Source organism: Tinamus guttatus, unplaced genomic scaffold (assembly GCF_059628265.1).
Source record: "Tinamus guttatus ecotype Peru unplaced genomic scaffold, ASM5962826v1 Tinamus_guttatus_pri_ptg000472l, whole genome shotgun sequence".
NCBI classification, from domain to species: domain Eukaryota; kingdom Metazoa; phylum Chordata; class Aves; order Tinamiformes; family Tinamidae; genus Tinamus; species Tinamus guttatus.
The window spans coordinates 231,581-256,830 of NW_028289006.1; the positions used below are offsets into that span (position 1 = coordinate 231,581).

Genomic DNA, 25,250 nt, shown 5'->3' on the forward strand with positions numbered 1-25,250 from the left:
CTGTGAATTCAACACGCTCGGGCCATTTCCAGGCTCTGCAGAGCCTGCGGATGTGGGGGCTGATCGTGCCGGCTCCAGGCCTGCTGGAGAGCTGCCGCTATGGGGGAAGCCCCCGTTCTGGAGTTTGGGCTGGTTATGCTCTCTCTTGACTACTGGGGTTAATGGGAGCGAAGCTTGTCGAAACCTGGACTGTATTAGCCACTCGAAGCCTCCCGAAGGCTTTGGGAACACAGTGTTTAGCCAATGACTTCGACAGTAGAATAATACATCCTAATGGTTTTTCATTCTATTTAGTAAGAAGTGCAGCTTCTCCCTACTTCAACTCACTCCCTAAAATCCACCAGCTTATAGTGTTTCCTATAAACTTTTCAACTTGGTTGAAAAATCCTTTTTTTTTTTCCCCCAGTTTACTGGGCATTTTTATTTTTAACTAATGCAAAACAATTTACAGAATTAACTTCTGCATCACAAACGCCCAATACTGCGGGTGCCCCATGAGCTTCCTGAGCAGCTGCTGGCTCTCACAGGGCATGTTTCCATTGCAAACTAATTCAAGCGTTTGCTACCTGTCTTGAGCTAACTGAGGTGCAGGCATTTTCACTCAGAAGTATACGTGCATTAATGTATGCTTTTTTTCCTGCATGTTCAAGGTAATGTCTGGAAGCAAATCCTGCAGTTCTTTATGTTGCAACACACTGGGATCCTCTGTTTTCAACTGCTGGAGGATTTATCTATGGAAATTGTGGGAGGAGACTGAGTGCCAGTGTAATGATTAAGTTGCAGCCTGAGACTTAAAAGCAGTCGAGGCTCTAAGGTAGACTCAGGGCTTGCTCTGCAGCCCTGCGGGTCAGCTCTTGTTCCACACTTTGAGTCTGGATCTCAGGTTTGGGTGTGCGTGTGTTGCCCAGACCCTCCAGTTGGAATCCGCATTAATTGGGGACTGAAGATGATATCCTTGAATGAAGATGGGGTAGCACTTAAAGTGTCATTTCCTCGTTAGGTAAGTGCTGGCTAGGGTCAGACACTTCCCGTGGCTTTGCAGACTTGAACATTGCCTGTGGGCCTTGAGACATTTCATGATTTATCCTTTATCAGCTGTGTGCAACCATGATGTTGAATTATTGCAAGTAGCCATTCCATTTCCTAATTGTTATTTTTTAATTTTATTTTTCTTTTTTAATTTTATTTTTCTTTTTTGATTTTAATTTATTTTTCTTTTTTGATTTTATTTTTCTTTTACTTTATTTTTTAATTTTTTTAAATTCTTTTTTCTTTTTTAACTTTATTTTTAATTTACTTTTTAATTTTATTATTTTCTATTTTTTACTTTTAACTTTCTTTTTTTCTCTCTCTTTTTTTTTTCCCTTTTTTAACCCCTCTCTGCACTTTTGCTCCCCTCCTTCCCCCCGCGCGCAAACGGAGCGCGGTGGCGCCCGCGTCGCAGGAGGCCGCGGCCCCTTTAAGGCGGGAGGCGGGGCGGGCGCTGAGTGACAGCCCGCGGCGGGCCACGTGACCCGCTCCTCCGTGAAGGTCACAAAAAGCCTCTTCCTTTAGCGAGAGCAGGAGGGAGCGCGAGGGCGGGCGCGAGCGAGGAGCGCGAGCGAGCGAGGGAGGGAGCGCGAGCCAAAATGGCCGACAGAGTCTCTGCTGGGTTCTGAACATTGCAAATTGGAGGAAAAAAAAAAAAAAAAAAGAAAACAAACACAGAGTCTCTTTTTTTTTTTTTTTGGATCTCTTTTTCATTTCCATTTCTACCTTGTATGCCTCAACTCGCTGGATTTAAGCACTGCTGCACTTTATGAGGTTAGTAGCGCCTTTCGTGTTTATTATTATGGCTTTTACCTCTTGGAAGCTTTTTTTTTTTCTCCCCCCCACCGCAGAGCGCCCGAGCTGGCCCTTCCCGGCGGCGGGTGTGCAGGGGTGTTTTTGCCTGCGCGCTTTTGCTGCGCTGTGCGCGTAAAGCGAGCGCTCCCAATGCCGCCTTCTTAAAAGAGTTTTTTAAGCAGATGCCTGCTAGAAACGTATGGCAGGTTTCGGAGGGAATTGTAATTAAAAGCATTTATGCAAATCACCCAGGATGGCTCGCATTTTTTTTTATTTTTTTTTCCTCCACGCTGGCGAAGTGTACAAGACAGTACTGAAAAATCTTGTTTTATTTCAATACGGGCTTCTGCAAACGGACATTTCTTCCCCCCCAGCAGCCGAAGCTCTTAAATCTTGCTGCAAAAATTTGCATATATAGGGACGGCTTTGCCTTCTCGCCGGCGAGGGGGGCAGGCGCTCGTCCGAGACAGAAAGGGAAGGAGATAATAAAAATTAATACATAAAAACAGCGCAGCGGGGTTCTGGCGAGGCCTGGCGGGGCTGGGGGGGCTCCTGCGCGCGGAGCCTTCCCGGGGCCGCGGCGGAGCCGCCGCCGCCGCCGCCTCCTGCGCGGGCTCCCGCGCCCGCCCTCCCCCCCTTCCCCTCCCCCGCGCCGCAGTTGGGCCCGCGGCGGCACCGAGCGCCGCTGCCCCGCGCGGGAGCCGGGCCGGGCCGAGCCGAGCCGCGCGGCGCAGCTGTCAGCGCGGGCGGTGCGCGCGCGGGAGCGCAGGTGAAACGCGGCCTTTCCCGGCGTCCCCTCCCCCCAAAATCAACGCGTTAACGCGTTTTTTTCTTTTTTTCTTTCTCCCTCTCTTTTTTTTTTTTTTTTTTTTTTGGGCGTCTTCCTCCAGACCGAAGCGGGGGAATTAAAGGGGCCTCGGCGGCGGCTGGTGGCGGGCGCCTCCCCCCGCATTGTAAGGGTGTGATGTAATGGTGCTCTCGGCGAGGTGAGGGCAGCGCCGCCGCGCTGCCGTGCGCCGAGGGCCTCCTCGTCCTCCTCCTCCTCGTCCTCGTCCTCCTCCTCGCGCGCCTTGTGCGCCCGGGGGCTCGGGCCGCTCCTCCGGGCAGCGGGCGGACATGGCGCCTCGGTGGGGGCTGCCCGCGGGAGGCTCCGCGCTCGCACGGGGGTTGACTTGGCGGCGCGGCGAGGTGGGGCTTGGGCTGGGCCTCCTTGCGGCCTTGCGCGGCGCCATCGGATACGGATGGCAGAGACAGGCCCGCGAATGCGTTTCCTGAAGGTGCACCTGGCTGTCCTGGTTACGGGCTCCTAATGCTGTGTACATACATACACATGCAGTCGGATCGAGCTGCCTTCCCCGTCCCGGGATAGCGGATAATTTTGTGAATAGGTGAAATAATTTTGCCCTACACGAAGACTGCCGTGGAAATAAGAGGTTGTTTTTGTTTTTAAACCCGAGTAAGGGTGTTGTAGCGAATGGAAGATGAACTCCGCTCAGACTCGGTATAGCGCGGTGTGTTGAGAATTTTTGTCTGACAGAGTTTAGTAGTAGCGGTTTACCGATTTCATGACTAAAATAACACACTTTCTGCCCACTTACACTTAATGAACTAACCTGGATTCCACCCTCTGTCATTAGCACGCATCTGTGTGAGAGAACGCTATAAAAATCTATGTCTAACCTGATGCAACCTGATAGGCGAATCGGCTTTTGCTATTGAGGGTTTTTGTTATTGAGGGCTTAGTGGAGATCCTAATGTAGCCAGAATACCTGGACTTTACCTATTGGTTGATAAAAAGAGATTAGTAGTGTTCTCAGATACCATTTTTTAAGTCATCATACTCTAGGATTTGATATCTACAGGGCTGAAGTGCCAGTTATGTAGTTTATTGGCTATTGCCTGATGGCTGAACTGTGGAAATAAGGAAAAGAAAATTTGCCCTGGGTAGGGCAAATTCTGTGGGACTTGGCCTCCTCAGGGCCTGTGTTTTAGAACGACTCGCCTTTTCTGTATATCTTTCATCCACATGTGTTATCTGCATTGCACTCAGTCAAATCACATAAATGGTGCTTGGTTATTAGGAAGGTGGAAACCAGCAACTGCAAGTCTTCATGGCTCCTATGGCTTGCCATGGATCAAACAAAAAACTATTTAGAATATTAGAAGTGATTCCACTATGTAGTCTATCAAGCAAAGCATCCAAACAGACTCCTGAGAAAGTGCATTATGAATAGAAATGACCAATTAAAATAATTCCTTGTGTAAGTTTCTTTGAGTCTTAGTGCAAGGTGCATGGAGTACTCTGCGGCCTGTAAATTTCTAGAATTTTAACAATGCAAGTGTGGGCAATTCTCAATACTATTTGCATTTGATATGTTCCTTTAATGCCAAGGAAACATTAGCAGTAAATATATTTAGAATCATTTTGAGGGACTTGATTCAAGGGGTTGTGATCTCTAGATCAGAGTTTGAAACTTGCCCAAGTGGAGAGAGAGGCTTTTTTTTCTTTCAGGTTTACAGTAATGACAATGGCTTAGAAAGCTTGTTTTGCTCATTCGTCTGTTTGCACTTGTACACCAGTTGTTGTTGGTACCTACAGCAATCAGAAAATTATTTCCTAAAGCACCTGATTTAAGTAGACTGAAAAACTACCATGAAGTCTGCAGCAGCCAGCAGAACAGAGCCCCTGGAGTTTTGTGCCCCACTTCTAAGATTCTTAAGAAAAGATTGACAAGAAAAGCCTTATTACCCATGACTTCTGGTATACACCTCTAATGGGGTAAAAAATTCAGGGAAAACAAAGCAAGCATCTGTAAAATCAGTGCGTTTGTTTGCAGTGGCTTTTTTTTCTTCCTTTGGGAGGAGGGGTGAGGGGCTCTTTCACTTGCTAGGAGGAGAAAAAAAAAAGAAAAAAACAACTTTCTAAGATAATAGAGTCTCTGCTGGCTGATTTCAGCAAAACTTAACCTTTTGACACCTTTGTCATTCATCAATAGATGGCTGAATAGAGCAGAAAGCATCCAAGTCTACAGATGAAGAAAAATCCATAATGTGACTTTGTATTCAGCTGGACATTAGAGATTCTATTCAAAGGAGAATTTTGATCAGTACCTTTCCCAGTTTTCCCTGGGAAAACTAGTTAGGAACTCTACTTCACAGTGTAAGCCTTTAGTTCTGGTCACTATGGGGGGAAAAAAAAATTCTTTTGGTGAGTAGGATGGAAGGCGATGGTTGACTTTATGGATATTTTCAGCAGTATTTGTTGCTGTCTCTCTGTCTGGTAGGGTCTTCTGCTGGCAGTTGTTCTATGACTAAAAAGACTTTTCAGAATTTTTTGCTTTAATTGCTAAAAGAAACCTGTAACCTTCGGAAGAGATGTTCCAGCTTTTTTGCTACCAGTTTTCTATTTAAACAGTTCAAGATTCAAGGCAGGAAAATAAGGTACTTAAGAAGTTTGATACTAACAAGCCACATTTCAGATTTCTACCAACTTTTTCAGTTTTGGTTGTGTAACCTTCTCAGAGGTCTTATTTTGTTAAAGGGCAGCTCGTAACCTCCTGAGTAAGGACAAGATGTTTCTTTGTAGAGTAAGGTTGCCTTTTGCTTAGGAAAATGCCATTAAAGAAATCAGTTATGTGACTAAGTACTTGGCTCTAATTGTTGCTGATAAATTTAATCTGATAGAGATTTCAGTTTGGTAAGTAGAAAGATTTATTGATTTTCTTAAAGCAAGGAAAGTTCAGTATTTATTTCAAGAAACAGCAAGTTAGTTGCTAATGTGTCATTGGAGTTTAGTTGGGATGACTACTGCTTCAACAGTTCGTCAAACTGTATTTGAATGTAGGTGTCAGGATCCAACTTGTGCCTTTCCAGGATTGAAAGCAAGCACGGAAACATCATGGACATGAAAACTACCTTTCTAGTGCATTTTAGCGATGGCGCCGTAGTTGTTTTGAAGGATGCTAGAGAAGCTAATTCCAGCTTCGAGGATGTTCATTTAACACTTCTCATAACTTAAATCCCTTTTTGTCCTTTGTACGTGTTACTTCTAGAGTACTTGTACCCTAGAAATGAATACAGAGATTTTTCTTTTTGTAGAGACAGGGCATGTTTCAGGAGCAACATGAATATATGCAAACCCTAGTATATTTTTGCACAGTGCCATCGAGATCCTTTGAAGAGAGTTACTAAAGCTTTGTGGATGCTGTTAAAAGATATTTTGCTCTTTGCTTGTATAGAGTACGCTAGGATTATAGTCAAGGAGGGCTGAAATGCTCTGGTGCTACTACCATTGTATGTTTGTAATTGTATTTCTTTCTGAAAAGTCGTGACTAAGAACAGAGTAGTGTGGTATTTAGATATTATGCTATGGGCAAATGAAAAAACAAACGTTGATCCTCCTTCAATATGCAGTGCCAGGACTATTTTTAACTAGCAAGTTTAGTCATGTTGGGAAACGCAAAACAAACCATGGAGTTATTGTAGATACCCTAGAAAGGGCAGATTGATAGAACATGAGCTGATTCTTGAAGGCAAAACAAATCAAGGAAAAAAGTGTGTTAATTCACCTGAAGAGAAGAGAGGAGAGTCATCTTCTAACCTACAAGTAGTGAGCATGAGAGCCAAGTGCTGTTTGCTCCCGGGCCACAGCTTGTGTCCAAATTTGCATTGTATGCTAGACCTGGGAAATGTTTTAGGAGTACTTGGATATCATTGAGTGGGAGAGTGCCATAAAAGTGCTAGTATTAATACAAGTGTATGTTAATTTGGGACTTTGATTAGCGAATTTTAGATTTGCAATTTCCAACCATAACAAAATCAACATTAAAGGTATTACTGTTGTATTTTATGCCATCAGAAGAGTGGTTCCCTTTTTAGGATAGTAGAATCATAGAATGCTTAAGGTTGGAAGGGACCTCTAGAGATCATCTAGTCCAACCCCTAGAGCACGTGGCACAGGACTGCATCCAAGCGAGTTTGGAAGATCTCCAGAGAAGGAGACTCCACAACCTCTCTGGGCAGCCTGTTCCAGGGCTCTGTCACCCTCACTGTTAAAAATTTTTTCCTTAAGTTCCTGTGGAACTTTGGTGTTTCAGTTTGTGGCCATTACCTCTAGTTCTGTCAGTGGCCACCACTGAAAAGAGACCAGCACCGTCCTCTTCACTGCCTCCCTTGAGGTACTTATAGGCACTGACCAGATCCCCTCTCAGCCTTCTCTTCTCCAGACTGAACAGGCCCAGCTCCCTCAGCCTCTCCTCATAGGGCAGATGTTCCAGGCCCCTGATCATCCTTGTGGCCCTGCGCTGGACTCTCTCCAGCAGCTCCACATCCCTCTTGTACTGTGGAGCCCAGAACTGGACACAATATTCCAGATGCGGCCTCACCAGGGCTGAGTAGAGGGGCAGGATCACCTCCCTCGACCTGCTAGAGATGCTCTTCTTAATGCACCCCAGGATCCCATTGGCCTTCTTGGCCACGAGGGCACACTGCTGCCTCATGGTCAACTTATCATCCACCATGACACCCAGGTCCCTCTCCGCAGAGCTGCTCTCCAGAAGGTCGGTCCCCAGCCTGTACTGGTGTCTGGGGTGATTCCTTCCCAGGTGCAGAACCTTGCACTTGGCCTTGTTGAATTGCATGAGGTTTTTCACCACCTAGTACTTGTGAGGTTTTTAAGTTTGGGATATTTTGAACAGTTGGGGAGGTCAAGAAATTTTGAGGTAATTTTGAAAAGCTGAAAAACACAATGGAGAGTAGTCTCGCAAAAATATTTTAGTATGCATGTGTCTGTATAAAAACATACAGACATGTGTGCGTGCACTACATCGTTACATTCTGCAGATGAATAATCAGTTGTTCAGATTAAGTGTTTTGACATTGAGTAGTAACACACTGAGGTAGATATTTTTTAAAATAGGATAATTACTTCAGCAACTGAAATGCATAAAGGTAAGAATACTTTTAACTGAAGCTGATTTTATCTCATGTGCTCCTTTCCTGTGCTTCTTTAATGGCATGCATGGAACTCCATCGTGTATGCTTAAATTATGAAGCAAGGGAAGAGTGAGTGCTATTCCCAGTGGGTTTAGTAGGCATAGGCTTGGGACTTTATCTAAAGTACTGATGCAGATGTAACAGCTGCTTCTGTGAGCTGCATATTGCAGACCCTCAAGACAAACTTGTTTTGAGCGTATCAGAAAAGCTTTTTTCCGTATGTGTGGAGTTTGGGGGGTTGTTGTTGTTGTTTCAAACTGATGGAAGAACAACTTCTGGCATGCTTACTGCTATTTCTAATGTTTTGAAGGTTTTATTAGTATAGTATAATCATAAACTCTTGCCCATTTGTAATTTCACAGTGGCTGTTGGCCTGAGCCTCCATATAAGCAGGCATGAATTCAACCTCAGTGAGACCACCTGAATTTAGCTGTTCCAGCCTGGACACACAGCAGCCTTTTCCAGCCTTTGCAGCTTTTGAGCTTTTGGGCTAGTTGACCTATATAAAAACAGGAAAGGTTAAATATGTATTCAGTGAATGTCACTTACCCACTAATTAGTGTTAAGCTCAATTGTCTCATTTTAGATGTGCTCTATGGCAAATATGCAGAAACATATTGTAATTGCGGGTCCGTCTACATTTGCTAACTTGATTGCTCCTGAGCCATCCATTTTTCCAGGATGCAGGATTCCAGTTTTCCTGGAATCTGGATGTTTAAGTCCAGGATGCCACTTAAACCTTCCTGAAACTATTTATCTTCAGTTCTTCAGTGATTCCTTAACTTTTTTTTTTCTGCCTCTTCCCCACCCCAGGTTTAAATTTTACTGTTTGAAGTGAAGTACACTATGTGAATTTCATCAGAAATTCTAATGTAACAGTTAGTGTTCTTGTTGCAACTTCAGTATTAGCATTTGTATCTTTTAATTGTGTGTAATTTCAGTTAGGGTCCTGTTAAACATAATGCAGTTCTGTGTTCATGCTCTCTCTACATACTTACCTATAAAACAGCTTTCTTACTAATGAGAACTCTGTCAAATAAAGCAGGACTGGGTATTCTGATAAGTCATTTTTCTAAGCGGGATTGCAGTGTGATTGTACTTAGTCTTTTGCACAGTTTAAGGGAGCTCATTTGACCACAGAATGTAGGTGATTGAAAATGGGATGTATTAAAAGTAGAGAATATATATTCTATTTAGGTTATACATGTGTTTTATTTAACTTTTTTTTCCCCCTCCCTCTTTCTCTCTCTTGGAGATGGGATCACAAGTTCATAGGCACTGATTGGAATCTTAATGTTGACTAGGCTCAAACTGCCTCTAAGAGTACCTGATTAACCTGAAGTGAAACCTCCAAGTGAACCTTGTGTGAGAGAAGGCTCCAGCTGGGGCTACTGAGCAAACTTAATGGGAATTTTACATGAAATATTCTCATGTTGCTGCCTGAAATATATTTTTCACTCCTTTGCAGGCCAAATTCGGATCATTTCAGTTGATGTGTCTTCATCAGCCCAAATGGTGCTGAAGGAAGCAATGTGAACCTTAGGGTTGTTTTGGCTCATTTTATTTTTACCTGTGTCATGTAATCCTGTTCAGCCCAGATCTAGACTACCCTGGTAACAGCACTTGCTAATCAATACAGTAGCCTTGCTGTTACATTCATGATTGTTTCATCCGGTGGAAACCTGTTGATGTAGGAAACCAAAAACAGAATCTCATCCAGGGAAAGATTTAATCTTCTTTAAAATTATTTACATACACTTCTTTGCTGAAGTATTTCTTTAACTTCCCAAGAAGAAGGAAAAAGGAAAAGAGATGTGTTTTAAAATCGACAAATGTGATTTAAAAAGCATTGGAAAATAGCAGAAAATATTAGCGTGTGAGCTGGGATAGGAGACTCAGAAGTCTTAGCATGGACATAATTTTCAGCTGAAAACTGGAACCAACCTAGTCTTTGTTGTGCCTGAGCTTTCTGAACTTTGGTATTAAACTGCCTTGCATTTGTGTGGATGCTATGCCGAAACAGTTGTTTCTGGCGGAGTCCTTGTGTGAATGTTTCTAGCCCGAAATAACATGAAATCCTGAATCAATTTACTCTGTTGTGTTGTTATTTGGGAGTCACTGTTTTACCTTTTTCCACAAATAAATCCAATGTCCTAGTACAGAAAACTGTGGGAAGTGTGTGTATATCGGGTGTTAGGTAAACATGATGAATGTGGTGTTAAAATGAGATAGCAGATGGAGCCTAATGTAGTGAGAGTCGAGGCTTTACATTGACACCTTCATATACCTTGTGACTAGAGTTCTGTTATTAATCTAAGCTGAGTCTCCAGGGCTGTGGATATGCAAACAGGTTAACGAAAGTCAGCCTGTCTTCATGAAAACCAGCTCAAACCCAAAACATTAAATTATCTCCAAGGGGGTTGACCCAAAAGCAGCACATGCTTCTTGGAAGGTGGTCAGCTGCATTTGCAGGATTGGCTCCTTGGGAACACAGGGAAGGAGGGTGAGGACAGCTGATACCAGTCCGGGTTCTACCTCAGCTGCATGATTTGAAGTGAAGCTCTTCAGCAGTAGCCACACAAGGATGTTGTCAGCTTAAGTTTATGTAGCCTCCTTGGAGCTCTTTCCTCAGAAAACTGAGGTACTCAGTGATGTTCCAGTTACTGCAAAGTAACTTGGTTGAACATAAATCTTTTTCTTTCCTGTGTTTTTGTAGTTTTCCACTGTTAAAGTAATGCTTTTAGATATTAGTAGATGCAGTTGCTTGAGCTGAAGCACTGTGTGCCCTGTGTATTTAATATTATCAGTTAGATAGCTGGTTCAGCTGACTGACCTGTGGTTGCTTGCCAGTGTAAGGCAAGGTAATAGGAACAAGGCTGTAGGTTATTGTGCATTGCCAATTTAAGATGCTTTATAGCAGCTAACTCGACTCCTCTGTTTTTCATCCTTTTTTGATATTTTAAAGTAAAAATTAAAGTAAATTTAAAGAAAATACACTTTTGTTCTGTGCGTGTATGTGTATATCTGCAATTCTGCAGTTACCTGCTACCAGGCATCAGCTGCCATATGGAGACTTCTCAGTAGGCCCTAAAGCTGTAGCGAGAAACGTTCTCAAAGACGCCTCACTTCCTCTTTCTTGCCAAAGAGCCTGCACAAAAAGAGCAAGTGCTATTTGATAAGGTAAGCGTATGGATAGGAGAGGGGCGCCGGGAGAACTTGAGAGGCTCTCCGAAGGCCACACAGCAAGTCAGTGGGGGAGCCAGATTTGGACTCAGAAGTTCCTGGCTCCCGGCCTGGGGCTCGCGCCAGCAGTCCCACAGCTGTATTGAATTGCAAGCAGCAGGATGTTCCCCCCGGCACCCCCCAGTGCTTCATGGGGACAAAGCTGCGTTAGCAAAGATTATAATGTGGGTAAAAAGATGGCAATCTCTCTTTCACCTTTCTGAAAAATCCGAATGCTGAGGAGCGTTCTCTCGCGTGTTAAAACTTCATACGCGGTGGTGGGGCAGTTCAGTGCAGATAGGTCGTAAATCCTAACAGAGCATAGGGCAGGGTTTAGAGATCAGACTTCAAGGCTTTTCCTGAGGATATAGGAATTGAGGGCCTAAAAGCTGCCCTGTGTGTTACCTTGACATATCTCAATGTTAAAAAAACAGAACAAAATAAACCCCTGGAAAGTAGATAATTTTCTTTGAATAGAAGTGAAAATCCTTCTGTAGTAGTGTATTAAATGTAAAGTCATGTTCTATATTTAACATGCGTGGGATTTTTATGAGGTTTTTAAATACTGCTATCCTTCACTCTAGCATGAAACTAGGCTTTCATGTGGAACATATAGAAAAAAGTGAAAACCATTTGCAGACTCATTGAGTTGGGCATCTCCTCCCTGCCTGGAGTAAAAGCTTAGCTTTGAGTAGATTGTATCGATCATCCTTTTAGTGACACTTGTGGTTACTTGAGGTGTTTTGCTTTAGGCAGGGGACTTTGACATAAAGCTTTTATTATGGGATGAGCAGCACCAGTAAGAGTTAGTTTTCCGTACTGTTAAAAATCTTGGCAAGGATAAGCAAATCCGTTTTGATGGTAAAAGGGACTTCCTTTTCTATGGAAAACCCCAATTAATTCTGGTACCAGAGTTGGCTTTGGGTTTTTTCCTTTTTCTCAGGTGTTTTCTGTATTTACATGCCATTTCTTGCAAGCTCTGATTCTGCACAAATATACAGTGGGAGTGCTTTCCTAAATTAATAGCATACAGCCTAGCTGGAGCAGGGAGGAAAGCAAACCGGGAGCATACTTTACCTGGAAATAATTTTCTTTTTGTCTGCGGAAAATAAAATGTGAAGTTGTTCCAGAAAGAAATCCAAGTATTGAAGGCTTAACAATAAAGTATTTTGCATTCCTGAGGGCTGAAGCACTTGAGCCCTCCTTTCCCTGCCTTCCTCTTCCCCCTTGTGTCCTCTGGCTTCTGGGTGACTGCATCTCACTGCTGCAGTTGGAGGCTCGATGTAAAACTTTTTATAACTACCAACAAAAAGGCTAAGAACTAATCTGAGTAATAGCTAGAGATTGACGTTGTTGTGGCAATTCCCACTTTGTTCTCCTATTCAGACGGATAATATATTGTCTTTAAACTGCATGGATCTCCCCAGCAAGTTTCAGTGATGAGTGAGGATCTTCCTCCCCCTCCGAAAGACTGTGGTAGTGAGAGCAAGGTTAGCCAAGGCTCGTTTAACCCAGCATGCCACGAAAGAGCCAGCTGGTGATTTCTCCTTTCCTCATTGCCATCAGCAGTTGTATAATTGTAATTTTGATCCAAATATGTCCCTTAAGCAATTCCAGCTGGGTAGAGGTGGACTCGATTCAACCTAAGAGTCTGGATCTCCCCCTGAAATTTCAAATTTCAGGTGTTTATGTGAGTCATTGCATTTCCCGATGCCTTCCCTATAAAGTCATGCTAAGCTGTTCGTTAACAGCACTGTCAATACAATCGTGTCAATACAGCGGTTTCCTAGAAAGATGGAAGCTTTGCACTGAGATTACGCACGGGCACGGTCAGCTGACAAATTCAATTTAAGGTTCAGATGTTCAGAAGGCTTTCAGCAGGAAAGAGTCTCCCACACCAGCTTATGCCTTCTAACCTTCAGCTTTATTTAGTAGCAAAGAGTTGACCCGTCTTTATTCTGAACCAAGTTTCTTAAAGAGGATAGAGAGACTGTTTTAACTGCATAGATTAGAAGTGCACGTCTTGTGGAACAGTGTTTCCAAAAGAAATTTTCTATTCCCATTTCTATTTTATTCCTGTCAAGTCTGGTACACCTTTTATTTTATTTTTTTTCCCTAGCATCAGAGAAATTTAGCTGCTCTGTTCCACTTTACAAAGTTCATTACTGGTAGAGAGAAAGGGGTGAAGATTGGAGGAGTCTTTAGATGTATTGGCAGACTTAAATTCTTTCCGCTAAGGTAGAAATGAATTTATAACTGGGTAACCTGCAGAACTGTTAAAGGAATGTATACGCTGAATATCTGAAATAGTTTTGAGCTAGCTGTCTGCTGGATTAACATTGATATTTTCAAAGAGTGTTTTTTTCCTCTAATATTCAGAAGTGGAAAGTGCCTACCTGTGTTATGATTTGAAGGGGTCATTTCTGGATGTTTTATGAATTTAATTGTATCTCATGGTGTAATTGATGTACTTCTAGAAATGCTTGCTTTTTATTAATTTTTTTTTGGCCTTGTGACTTCATACTTTTTTTGTCTCTATACCATCATGGTGGTGCTCTTCTGTGCTCCTCTCCTTTAGGTGGCAAATTCAGTGCGTTTAGTTGCTTTTCTGGTTTACCTCTCACTTGGCAACTCATTTCAGTCTTTCATAGCCAAAGAGTGATGCCTGCCTAAGAAGTTAACCATAGCCGGGTTGCAGATGGTTTGCAAATTCCTGGCATCTTTGACTCCTAAATGTTGAAAAGAACTTTTTGCTGCAAATTGCTGTGTTGTGGAATATGTATGTTACAGTGGAACATATGGAATATCGATGTTACAGTGCTGATCCTGCTCACAAAAGACTTTTCTTTGATAGCTATGTGTAGTTAAATTAAAAAATAATAATTCATGCTGTTCAAGTATGAATGACCAGTAGATTTTCAAGTGTGAAATATATCCACTCTTTAGAGTGTTTACTATTTCTGAAAGTTTTGAAATTAATTTCTTGGTTAACCACTGTATTAGAAGCAGCATATTTAAATCAAAAAATTAAACCAGATTAGATTTGGTACCAAACCGGAAGTGTGAGTGGTATAAGCAGCAACTGAAATTTACCAGTTAGGCTGTAAATTACTATTCTTTGAAAGAGAGAAAAGTCAGCTTTCAAAAATGTTACCTTCCACACTATTTTCTTACAAATAAGAAAAGCCGCTAGGTGGGCAGTTGCAACGGTTGGGCAGGTGTCAGTTCCCTGGAAAGTAGAGCTTGGTTAAAAGAAATTCTTTTCTTTGTGGGAGACTACCCTTAGTCTAGTTAAATGCCTGACGATTTACTGAACACTTCTCAGTTGTGCTTTTTTTTTTTTTTTTTTTTTTTTTTAAGTTTACCAAGTTGAACTTTGCTTAAGAAATAAGGAAATGGTTTGTTTGTTCAGCAAGTAGTGAGAGTTTCATGTCTAGACAAGGTAAATTAGGCTTTATTTCCAGAAGGCATGAAATAAAGCTGTTGAAAAAGACAGGGGATGATACATGTGCTATAACAACAGATGATCAAAATAGCTTATCATGTTATTAAACATGGGAGATGGCAGCTCTTTCTAGCTGATGGACTATTTCCTAGAGCTGCGGTTGTTTCTCTCTTGTACCTGTTGTGGTGAGGGTTTGTTTTGGTTTTCTTTTTTAATATTGTTACATCAGTGACTACTTACACTGAATGAAAGTACAGTTCTCTCTCTGCTCTGATTAGAGTCTTGTAGAGATTAGAGTCATCTTCTGTAGGAATGTCAGTTGGTAATTTTAAATATGCTGGTGGACAGGTATGGTCGTTTGACCTATAGAATGCTGTTTTCCTCACTTTTTTCTGTGCCTTTTGTATTAGGAATTGATATTTCTGAATTTTATAAGATACTACTGAGTCTCAATTTTCAGATCACTTTCACAGCTTATAGGGAAGGAGTACTACTATACTTAACAAGTGCTTATATTTTCCCCCTTAAATTGGGGAGGGGTGTGATAAAGGGTGACATTCATTGTAAAGCAATGGCTGTTAGTTGTGGTGCTTTTGATATCATTGAGTATCAGTAAATTGTGAATAAACAGTGATGTTTCTAATTTAGCTATGATGCTGTGTCTCCTATTTAGCCTCTGAATGGATCCTCTATTTATTTATTTATTTTTAAATATGTTTATAATTAGGCAGTTCTAGTTTCTGTGACCTTACAAAGCTTTTGACATAAATTCTAATATCCTCTGGGATAAAGCTTCCCACAGAGAACTGATGCTGTCTCTGTCTTGCCAAAAACAAAGTTCTAGATTTTGAGCGGTGAGTGTAGGGACGTTTAATAAAAAAAATTTTCTTTTTCCCTGCAATATTGGTTAATGAAACCAATGCACTAAAATGAAGAGGAAATTAGAAGTTAAAGGATTGAGATACTGCAGGCTTTCAAAGAAGTGAAACCCAGTTTAGGCTATTTCGCATTTCTTTGCAAGTGTTTTGTGGCAATATGTTGTGCTTGTAGATATGGCAGTAAAGTGGGTGGATTTTTTCCTTTTTCTAAAATGCTTGTGGAAATTTTATTGAATTTTTATTGAACATTTTGAAGTACATCGTATGTGTTTTGTTTTGTTTTCCCTAAGAAATTCCTAAAGTAGAAGGACTTATACATACTCAGTCATAATATAGAAGATAGAGCTATGATCTAATATGTCTAGAAATTTAGTGTGGGCTTTTCTGTATGAATTAGTATTCATTGGGAAGGGGAGGGGAAGAGATGCACGGTTTATGTTGAATGGAAGCTCCCTCTTTATCTAGCAGTCTACAGTTAATTGTTCTGGAAATTGTTAGTGTGTTTTAAAGAACTCTTTAAAATCCAGAAAGGTAGGTAGCAATGAAACTAACTTATCTGTTATCCTTCCTCCCCTCTTCCTGTGCTCCCCTCCAGCATCTTTGATAGGGGCTGGCAGTGTGATAGTGTATGTGACAGACAGCAGAGTGAGCAGCCTCCCATAGGAATAAAGAATTCACACAGCTCAAGATAAGGAGAAAAAAAAAAAAAAAAAGGTTCACAGCAGGGAAAGGGCGTAAGCGATCCTTTTGAATGCCTTGGTGAAGGTATTTAGTTCTCTCTGCCATTTGAGCTACTCCTTTTTTTTGGCCGTTATGTCAAAATGATCAGATATGTTCACCAAATGTCAGATAAATATGTAAGGAGAAACATTTGGAGAGATGTTGGTTTATTCATTTGCTTCATTATCTTCATGAGGAAGGATTATTAGTCTTCTGTAGGTCAAAGTAGTCACGTCTTACCTTGTGTTGCTGGGGGGTTTTTTTTGTATTTTCATGTTTTTTATACACCATTTCTTTACAATTAGCTAGTTTTAATTCTATGAGCCAGTGAATAATTTCAGCTTTCATCTTTATTAGTCATGTGGGTCATGACATGTAAAGTAATGAATTACGATAAGTTATTGTAATAACTTATCAATGACACTTTTGAATGGATGTTTGATGTAACCAGAAGGGCGAGAAGTCTGCGCCTGACACATAAACGCCTCCTTATCCAGCTTTGCAAATCTGTTTTACTCATTTCAGGGTTCCCTAGCAGTTCAATGTGCTTATTTTTCAGTGCCCCCAAAGTCTTGCTCCTTTAAAAATAAGTATCAAGTCTAGCATCTTTCTATTTTGAGCAAACTATACTTAGAGCAGACTTGTGCTTTCCTTACTGACTGGAAGTGTATCAAATTTCATAGTCATTTTCATGGGCTCCAGGAACTAGCAAGACATTTGGCTGAAATAGAGAAGATCACTTTAGATTTGATAAATCTGTTTTTATTATAAACACGTCTTGTATTTTGGCCTGTGGAAGGTGTGTAGTAATCAACCAAGGAGAGGACTTGATGCAGCTGTAACTTGCTTAGTTTCTTGAGTGGGGTCTGCAGTCTCGCCCCTACTGAGGCCTTATCACTGATTGTTGCTCATCTGCCATAACAGCACATGTCAAAGCAATGAATTGTCACCTAATTCAACAAAACAAGGCACCATGCTTGGTTAAAATTGCTTGCTTGAATGTCATATAGATGTCTTTCTAAAGCCACTCTGTTGTGTGAATGGTGTAAACATTTCTGAAATCTCTTGAAGAAGATTGCTGATGAATTTCATTCAGCAAGGTGACTCCTATCAGCTTTTCTCCATGCGCATGCAAGCGGTTGTATTGAGAGAGAAGTTATCTTAGTTGGTATCTTGGAAGAAGTGCATCTTCAAATGCATTCCAAATTGTGCCCAGTAGGATAGTCTACTTAGGAAATTAATGACAAATGTGCTTAAAGTTTTTGCTGACAAACAGCTAGTTTAAGATTTAGCATTGCTTTTTCTATAGATTTAAGTTTTTAATCAGTTGTAACTACCCTATAAATATATTGACTAGAAGCCTTATTAAATAGGTTTCTTATGATACAGTATTTATTGTATTTCTGCATTACTGACATGCCAAATTTTGATTTCATTTTCTCCAGTGGACGCTTGAACACGAGGTACAACCCTATTTTATAAGAGTATGGCTCTTAATTCCTTCCTTTTTGCGCAGTCCTCCTTGGATCGTGGAGTCGTTTTTGGAAGTCTCAGAGCATGCTTCCACACAGTTAACACATTGTGCCCAGGATATCCATTACAGATAATATTAGGTAAAAGCTAGGGCTATACAACAGCTTTGTATATTCAACAAAACTGCTTTTTGAAATGGCTGCACACACTTAATAATGGCTTTGACTCAGCATTAGAGCCAAAACCTGGGCTTAAAAGTACCATGCCTGAACAAAAAGTTCTCATCTCTTTGCTTTTCCCAACTTAGATAACTAATTGCCACATGGCTACATGTGTGATAGCTCTGTTTGCCTGGTGTTGCATTCACTGCAGATTTTCATGTGATCAAAGTCTCTGTGCTCATTTTTTGGTTCCGGGTGCAGCTGGACATCTCAGCAGTGTTTGATCTTGAACTTCACCATCCTTTAAGTGACAAGGAGTTGTTCAGAATCTTGCAGACCTTTCTGATGAAGTCAAGCTTTTTGTAGCTCGGTGCTCTAGTGTAGTGCTTCTTTTGATGAAGGTCAGCTACACGGCCAGAATGTAGCTGGCCAGTTTAATCCAGAAAAATTATAATTTGGTGACTGTTGGTTTTAAAGGATTACTGTGAGGGAGCAAAAGGGAGGGGAAGTGTTTTAGAACTACGCTCTCAGGATTTTTTCCTGGTTTCTCCCTGAAAAACAGAGAGAATAACTGTTATTCATGGCCATTGGTGCCAAGTAGTTATTTCTCAGTGTTTCATGTGAAGGCCACAGGTTTTAGTCCGCACAGAGATGATGTTGCCAGAAATGTCAAGGCAGTTGAGTATTGAAGTCTGTCTGTTACCACATCAACCCCTCAATGTTCTGTTCAATGTATAATGCTTGAATAATAATACAGGTCATTTCAACTTGTAAAATAGAAAGTTTGGCACAGAACGTGTGTAGTAGACCAATAATGGAAAGCTGTGGTCTAAGCTTCCTGCTTACAGAACTGAGCTGAAGGAAATTTGGATTTGCGATGACCCAGTGCGTTTCCAGTGAAAGCCGTATGTCAGACACAGTGAATCTTTCTCTGGTTTTGTGGTAGAGGAGAACCTGCGATACCACTATAACAGCCAGTGTCTGTCTTTCTGGCCACAAGAGTCAAATTCTGCTGCTAGCTGTTGTTCTGTCTTGGCAGTTGAGGAAAGATAAGCAAGCATTCATTTAGTTGTCAGAAGAGAAACATACTTTGTAATTTAAAAGCAACAAGCAAAAGTCGATGTTTTGGTGCAAAGCAAAACTGGTGTTGGAGCACCAAAATATGTAACTTTTTACTTTTTTGCTTAGGATATCTTCTCTGTAGGTTCACAGGCCTGTTAAAAAAAAAAAAAAAAAAAAAAAAAAAGTGCCATTAAAACCTGTTAAAATGGCAGTACACAGAAGCAAACTGATTAGTGGGTTTTGGAACAGTTTTTTTCAGGTTAGAACTATGCCTTGTGTATTATAGATCGGTGTCTCATGATGGCCATGGTCTTTGGAGAGAGCATGTAGCAGCAACTGAGTAATATTTGTAGCAGGAAATATTTGTGTGAAGCTCTTACATAAAGCTGTAAGAGCATGTAACTGCATGATTAGGTGGTAAGTATGATATGGTTTACTAAAGACATTCATTATGGACTTGGATGTTATTTCTTTTGCAAATGGATATTGAGTTCTTTTAAGAAATTGGTGTTTCATTTTCTTAGTTCTTGGAGCACATGATTGATAAGGAACTCATCACTTTGGGGGATCTGATTTCCTATTGAGTTTGTCTAACCTTGATATCACTTGTTAATTTTCTCAAAGTAGCAAAGAATTTAGCATGAAAACTCATTCCCTTGCAGGAAGGTTACTAGAAAAGACAATCAGATATTTTTGTGAAATATTTGGACTTTTTTTCTTGTAAGTATTAGTGAGGTGCTTTGCCGATGACTAAAGTCCATTTTGCTCCCATCGCAACTGGAGTGTTAATTACGTCCATGTGTCTAGTGTCGCGCTCCTTAATGGCAAGAGCCTTTTGCTGTCCTTGCTGCTGACTTGTGACCTTTTTATTTATTCTTTGCTTGGGTTTACTCATGTGCAGAATTAAGTTTTACATGCTACTTAGCGTTGCTGCAATGCTTAATTAATATTTATAAAGACCTTTGACATCCTGTGATGAAAGGAGCTGTGTAAGTGTTCCGTGGTGTGTTTTATTAGCGACGACACAGGGAGGAGTCAGGAGGCTCCCTTCTCTAATGCAGAGTGAGCAGTTGAGTCACTGTGTAACCTTGAGCGGGTCACACAGTCCCTTATTTTGTAAGGCACCTGGGAAAGCTCTGCTTTTTGGAGCAGGTGGTATTGAATGTCAGCCTTCTCCTCCCCCAGGGTGATCTTAAATGAATGAAACTAGTATATAACCTGGCTGAGCTGCTAAACATAACTGGCCTTTTCTAAGGAGCTCTACCATTAGAGAGGCAGGAGCAGGGGCGAGAGGGTAACAAGCAGAGCGGTTGCAAGCGCTTGGGTCAGCTCTAGAGCACTCTGGAGCACCATAGCTTTGGTTTAGGCCAGCCCGAATTTGAGTGTAACTGAGCTTGAGCGGCAGCGATCTGCACACCCTGCGCTCAGCCGGGAGCTCCCTGCAGCGCGAGCGTCTGAGCCGCGTTCTCAGAACACCCTCCGCTAAGTTAGTGCTAATCCGCAGTGTTTAGGTAAACAAGTTCTGCTCCAGACTGCACACACTCTGTATTTGAGCTTCGTGATTGCCAAGATTGATAGCCAAAAGCTAGATGCTATGGAGCCGATGATTACATAACAATATAGGTATTAACCTCTTGCAAGATTTTTTCCTTCCTCTGACAAAGAGGAAGGTTGTGATCACATACTGCCATTAAAATTGCAAGATGCCTTTGAACTTTTTGCAAAGTCTACAGCTGTTGAAGCTTGAGCCAGCTAACCGTTTGTCTAATTATACAATGCACTTCACTTTGGCTATGCAAATAAACGGTTTCAGATTTACTTCTGTGTTTGTACAAGGTGCTATGTTTGTATTTTATGCATTGAACAGATCACATAACTATGGCTTCAAACAATTTCTAAACTGTTTTTTAAAGTGTATTCAAGTGGATACGTTGGTGCCTTGTAAAGTTAGATATACCTGAATATAAGTCTGGGTTTGTGCATATTCGTTACAATGGATTCAAATAAACTGCACATTTTTTTTCCAACTGTTTTGCAGTCTGGTTGTGCAGCAAGTCTATTGCTTTACCTCTGTTTCTGGTTCAGTTCTTAGCCCAAATGTGTATAGCATAACGATTAAAAGGAATAGGGAATAAGTGTGCGTCTGTTCAACTTCCAGATCAAGTAAAACAGCACTTCGTAATCTTCAAGAACAACAACCGTGGAGAAAAATGTCCTAAACATTCTTCCTGTGACGTTAAGTTATAAGCCTTGATTTATGGAGCGTACCTTGTAGTAACAGTATTGAGAGTTGGTGTGCCGTGCTCAGTGTATACGGAGTGTACAGGGACTGTAATTTGGCAAGATTTAGGCAGCAATTCCCAGGCCTGCTAGGTGTGGTGGTTTGTTTTTCCCCTCTGTCTTCCACTTAGATTTTTCTGATACAGATCATGACTAACCTGGAACTCTGTAACTAAATATTTGTAGGAAGAAGCTGATCTCTCCTTTTTTTTTTTTTTTTTTTTTTTTTTTTTTTTTACCTCCAACCTGTTAAAAAATAAATACTGCCTCAGGCAATAACTAGAGTAAAAGATACAAGTCTGGAATAACTTTTGCCAAAAAATCTGAGCAAGTTCTTTATATCAAAAGTTCAAGTAACCTTAAGTTGCTGGTTCTTCCAGCTTTGCCTATAAGGGATGAATATTAATTTTGTTTGTGTGGGAACCTTTGTTCTTTGCTTCCCACTGATAAAATTAAATACATTGCTGCTTTAGTGTTTTGGTTTGGTATAATTAAAGCTATGACTTACAGTTTGATAAATGTTATTTTCATTACTACAGTGCCCTGAAGCTCTGTGTATGCAAAATTTTACAATATTATATAGATCTGTATGTATGTAGATTGTTCATCAGGCTGCTGGTTTCCTTGAATAAATAGCTCTTACAGGCAAGTTCAGAGGTTTTCTTCAGAAATGAAAGAAAGTAAACAATTGGATCTGCTGTGCTAAAATAAAGCAGGGGCAACTCTTAAGAAGGATAGTTTTGCCTGTTGCTTAATTTTGCCTGTTCTACCAGTAATTGAAAGAAACTGCTACTAAGCAGAAGCTGCCTTCACTCATACGTGTTTTAATTCTCTTTACTAATTCCATCCTCAAATGCCACAGCACAGAAATAAAAAAGAACTTCCAGTATTTTCAAAAGTTTTGAGCTGTAACTGTAGAACTGTAACTTTTTAGTCATTGCACTTCATTATGTAGAGCTTTATTATTTCCACTTTTTCCTAGAATCCTCTCCAGTTACATTTAAAAAAAGTACAAGCAACTTTAATGGTTGAGAAGCACGAATACGAACTTGTCTGCTACAATCCAGGAAGTGTTAAAGTTTGTTTGTTTGTTTGCAAATGCAACTACTTTTATTGAGGAAAGCGGTAAGATTTGGTTTCCCACTGCGCACAATGCCTGTACCGCTGCCACAAATGTGTTGAGCAGAAAATACTTCATTTAATTAAACTGTATTATAGCTTTAGTATTTTTTTTTTCCAAAATGTCATACTCTGACATTAAAACAAATGTCATAATTGTTATGAGCGCTGTGGCAGAGTTGCCAGAGATGGCAAATAGATTAAAGTTTGGGGAATTTTTTTTGTCAATGTTAAGAATTCTGTTCTTGGCGTTTAAGGGGGCCGTCTGGACAATCCAAGATGAGAGGAAGCTGCTCGGCTGGATTTTACACCACAGTCAGGAGTTCGCAGTTACTTTGTAACTGCTGTCAAAAGACGAAAAAGGAAGAGGGTTGTTTTATGGTAGTGCTACTAATCCATAGCTTTAAAAAAGGCTTTACTAAAATGGCAGGAATGCTCCTCAGCTTCTCAGAAGGAAAAACCTGGAATTGTTAACTAGCTTGAAGCCCTTAGAAGGCCTTGGTAAAGCTGCCATGGAAACTTGGGGCTTCTTGGCCTGCAGCATCTCTCTAGGGCACAAAATGCAGCATTGCCTGCGCTGCAATACGGACGTGGAAGCAGCTTGTGCAGCTCGGCTGCTGCGCTGCTTCCTGCAGCAGAGATGTTTACAGCTACTGCCTTGCTTAGCAGGCCATTAAATACAGAAATACGTGTTCGTTCTACTCTAACGAGGGCACATGTGCATGTTTTAATAGTGTTCCTGACCCAAACTGCCAAAGTGGAAGGGTTATGGTGAGCAGCACAAAGTCTAGTGGGCAGCGTGGGCTCCTGTGGGAGTCTATACCATGGCTGGTTCTGTTCAGCATCTTTATTAATACCTGGCAGTCAGATAGAGCCTTCCCTGAGCACGTCCTTAGATGATACTAAATTGGGTTGGTACCCTAGAGGGTAGGTCTGCCATTCAGAGGGACCTCTGTAGGCTGGAGAAATGGTCTGACAGAAACCTTGTGAAATTTCAACAGAAGGGAAGGGCAAAGCCTGCCCCTCCGGAGCTGAATAGCTCCATTCAGCAGCACAGGTTGGGCACTCACTGCCTAGAAAGTAGCTCTGCGGGGAAGGACCTGAAGGTCCTGATGGAGAAAAAGTTGAGAGCAGGTCAGCACTGTGTCCTTGCAGTTAAGGAACCAGCCCCATACTGGGCTGTATTAGCAGGAGTCTGGTCAGCAGGCCAAGGGAAGTGCCCTGTTGGGCACCTCTTAGACCGTTTCAGATACACTCTGTCCAGTTTTGGCTCCCAGGTCTGTGAAAGACGCTGGCATTTTAGATGCCCACCAGCACCTCAGGCACAAGGAGCGGCTGAAGGAGCTGCTTGTGTTCAGGTATGAAATGAGAAGGTGGAGGAGGGCATTGTACTGCTGTCCTCAGCTGCCTAATGGAAGGATGCAGAGAGCCAGGCTTTTCCTGGCAGGGCTGCACAGGGGTAAAGCAAGAAACAGTGGACATGCTGATTTCAGAAGAAGAAATTTTGATTGTGTATTAGGAAGGTTTAAAAAAAATGCAGTGCAGGTAGGCAGACCTTGGGATGGGTTGTCCAGAGTGCTTGGCTCTGCTTTGAGCATGGGGTTAGAGCAGGTGCCTTACAGAGCTCTCTTGAACCAGCATCATTCTGTGATTCTCTGGTGGTAAAATCAATAGAAGTGTTGTGCATCTACTGCCCAGCACTCCCCTTTGTGCTCTAAAAGATGAATTGGCTGGGGAAAAAAAAAACAAAACAAAACAAAAAAAAAACACATTTAAGTGCTGTTTGGGGAGAAGTGTCCTTGTAATTTCTATTTGCTAACTTTCAACTCAAGTGGCTTCCCCACCCCCTGCAAGATGTGAATCATTCATGATAATAAAACTAGAAGAGTTTCCAGCTCTAATCTTTTAATACAAAGCAATAGTGGCAAATACTTGTGTATACGGCTCTCGCAGACTAATAAGCAGCCCTTTAACTGACGTCTGGCGTGTTTCCCAGGCAGCCTGCGTTCATTCCAAGCCCCGTGTTGTATGGCAAAGTAGGACTCGAAAAGTATTTCTGTATGCACAGCGAGGTGGGTAAAATGTTCTTTCTGGATGGGCCACCGAGAAGAAGTCGTCTCGCATTCAGAGGGGAAGTGCAGTTTAGCAGCTCCCTCTGAGAGTGCCCAGCTGTCCAGAGCCTCCATTTAACCCCCCTTCTGCTTGTAGAAGCAAAAGGACTTGACTTGGAGAGTAGTGGAACAGAGAGGGGAATATTTTGCCAGGTTGTCCTTTGTTTCTGTTTCCTGAGGCTGCCTAGGTCTTGCCTTTCGTGGTCAAAACAACCTGACTTGTTTCTCTCCAATCCTGTAACAGAGGCAGGATCTATTTTTGAGATTTTATTGTGGTGGCTGGTTCCCAGCTAGTGCGCTGTGCTGTTTGTCAGGCGCTCGCTGCTCAAGGTGTTTTTGTTGGTTTCAGAGCCACAAAGATACTTTTCTTGGCAAATTGTTATAGATAAATGGAGGTGTCTGCATGAATGAATTCATTTTGAAAAAAATTAGATTAGCTGGTGTGTTTATCAACCTTGAGGCCCTGAATAAGGCAGTGCCTTGGTGAATTAATGTTTGAGTATGATAACAAATTATTTGGCTCTTGGTTATAAATAAGTTTTTAACTGAATGTTTCTGCCATTTCTTGGAGTATTTTTACAATGTTTTAGATTTCTCTAAGCACACTGTTTTTGCTAAGCATGTGTGCATGCTGGGAAATAATAATTACTGACCTGCAAGACTTTGGGAGCATTTGAAGGTTAAGGAAGGAAGAAAACTCAGTTCTTTAATTCTTGAACTTCTTAGCTCTCTAATAAAACTTTTCATTTTACCAACGGTGCGTAACATTAGGGAATTTTTGAATTTTCTCTGGGAGTCATTCTTGTAATATATATAACTGGTGCTGCTGAAGAATATATCCTTGCAAAAAGGAGTGCAAGCAAGAAATGCTGAATATTAATTTTTAAAAGTTCTTGTTTTATAGAATCTTAAGGCTTTCCTTCTGACAGGAGGCTGTTTACACATGAAGCTGTAATTAAAC

General features: G+C 41.4%; 1 protein-coding gene across 11 annotated transcripts in view; it reads left to right on the forward strand.

Annotated features, from left to right (window-relative positions):
• TNRC6B (trinucleotide repeat containing adaptor 6B) overlaps positions 1-25,250 on the forward strand; it is a 113,851-nt gene that overhangs the window by 40,747 nt on the left and 47,854 nt on the right. The window contains exon 1 of one of the 11 annotated variants that reach the window (XM_088532785.1): positions 1,625-1,803. The exons of the other annotated variants lie outside the window; for them this stretch is intronic. Coding sequence (XP_088388911.1) covers positions 1,799-1,803 — 5 coding nt within the window. The 5' untranslated portion in view covers positions 1,625-1,798. Of the gene's footprint in view, positions 1-1,624; positions 1,804-25,250 lie in introns of those variants that run through there. 11 annotated transcript variants of the gene reach the window in all.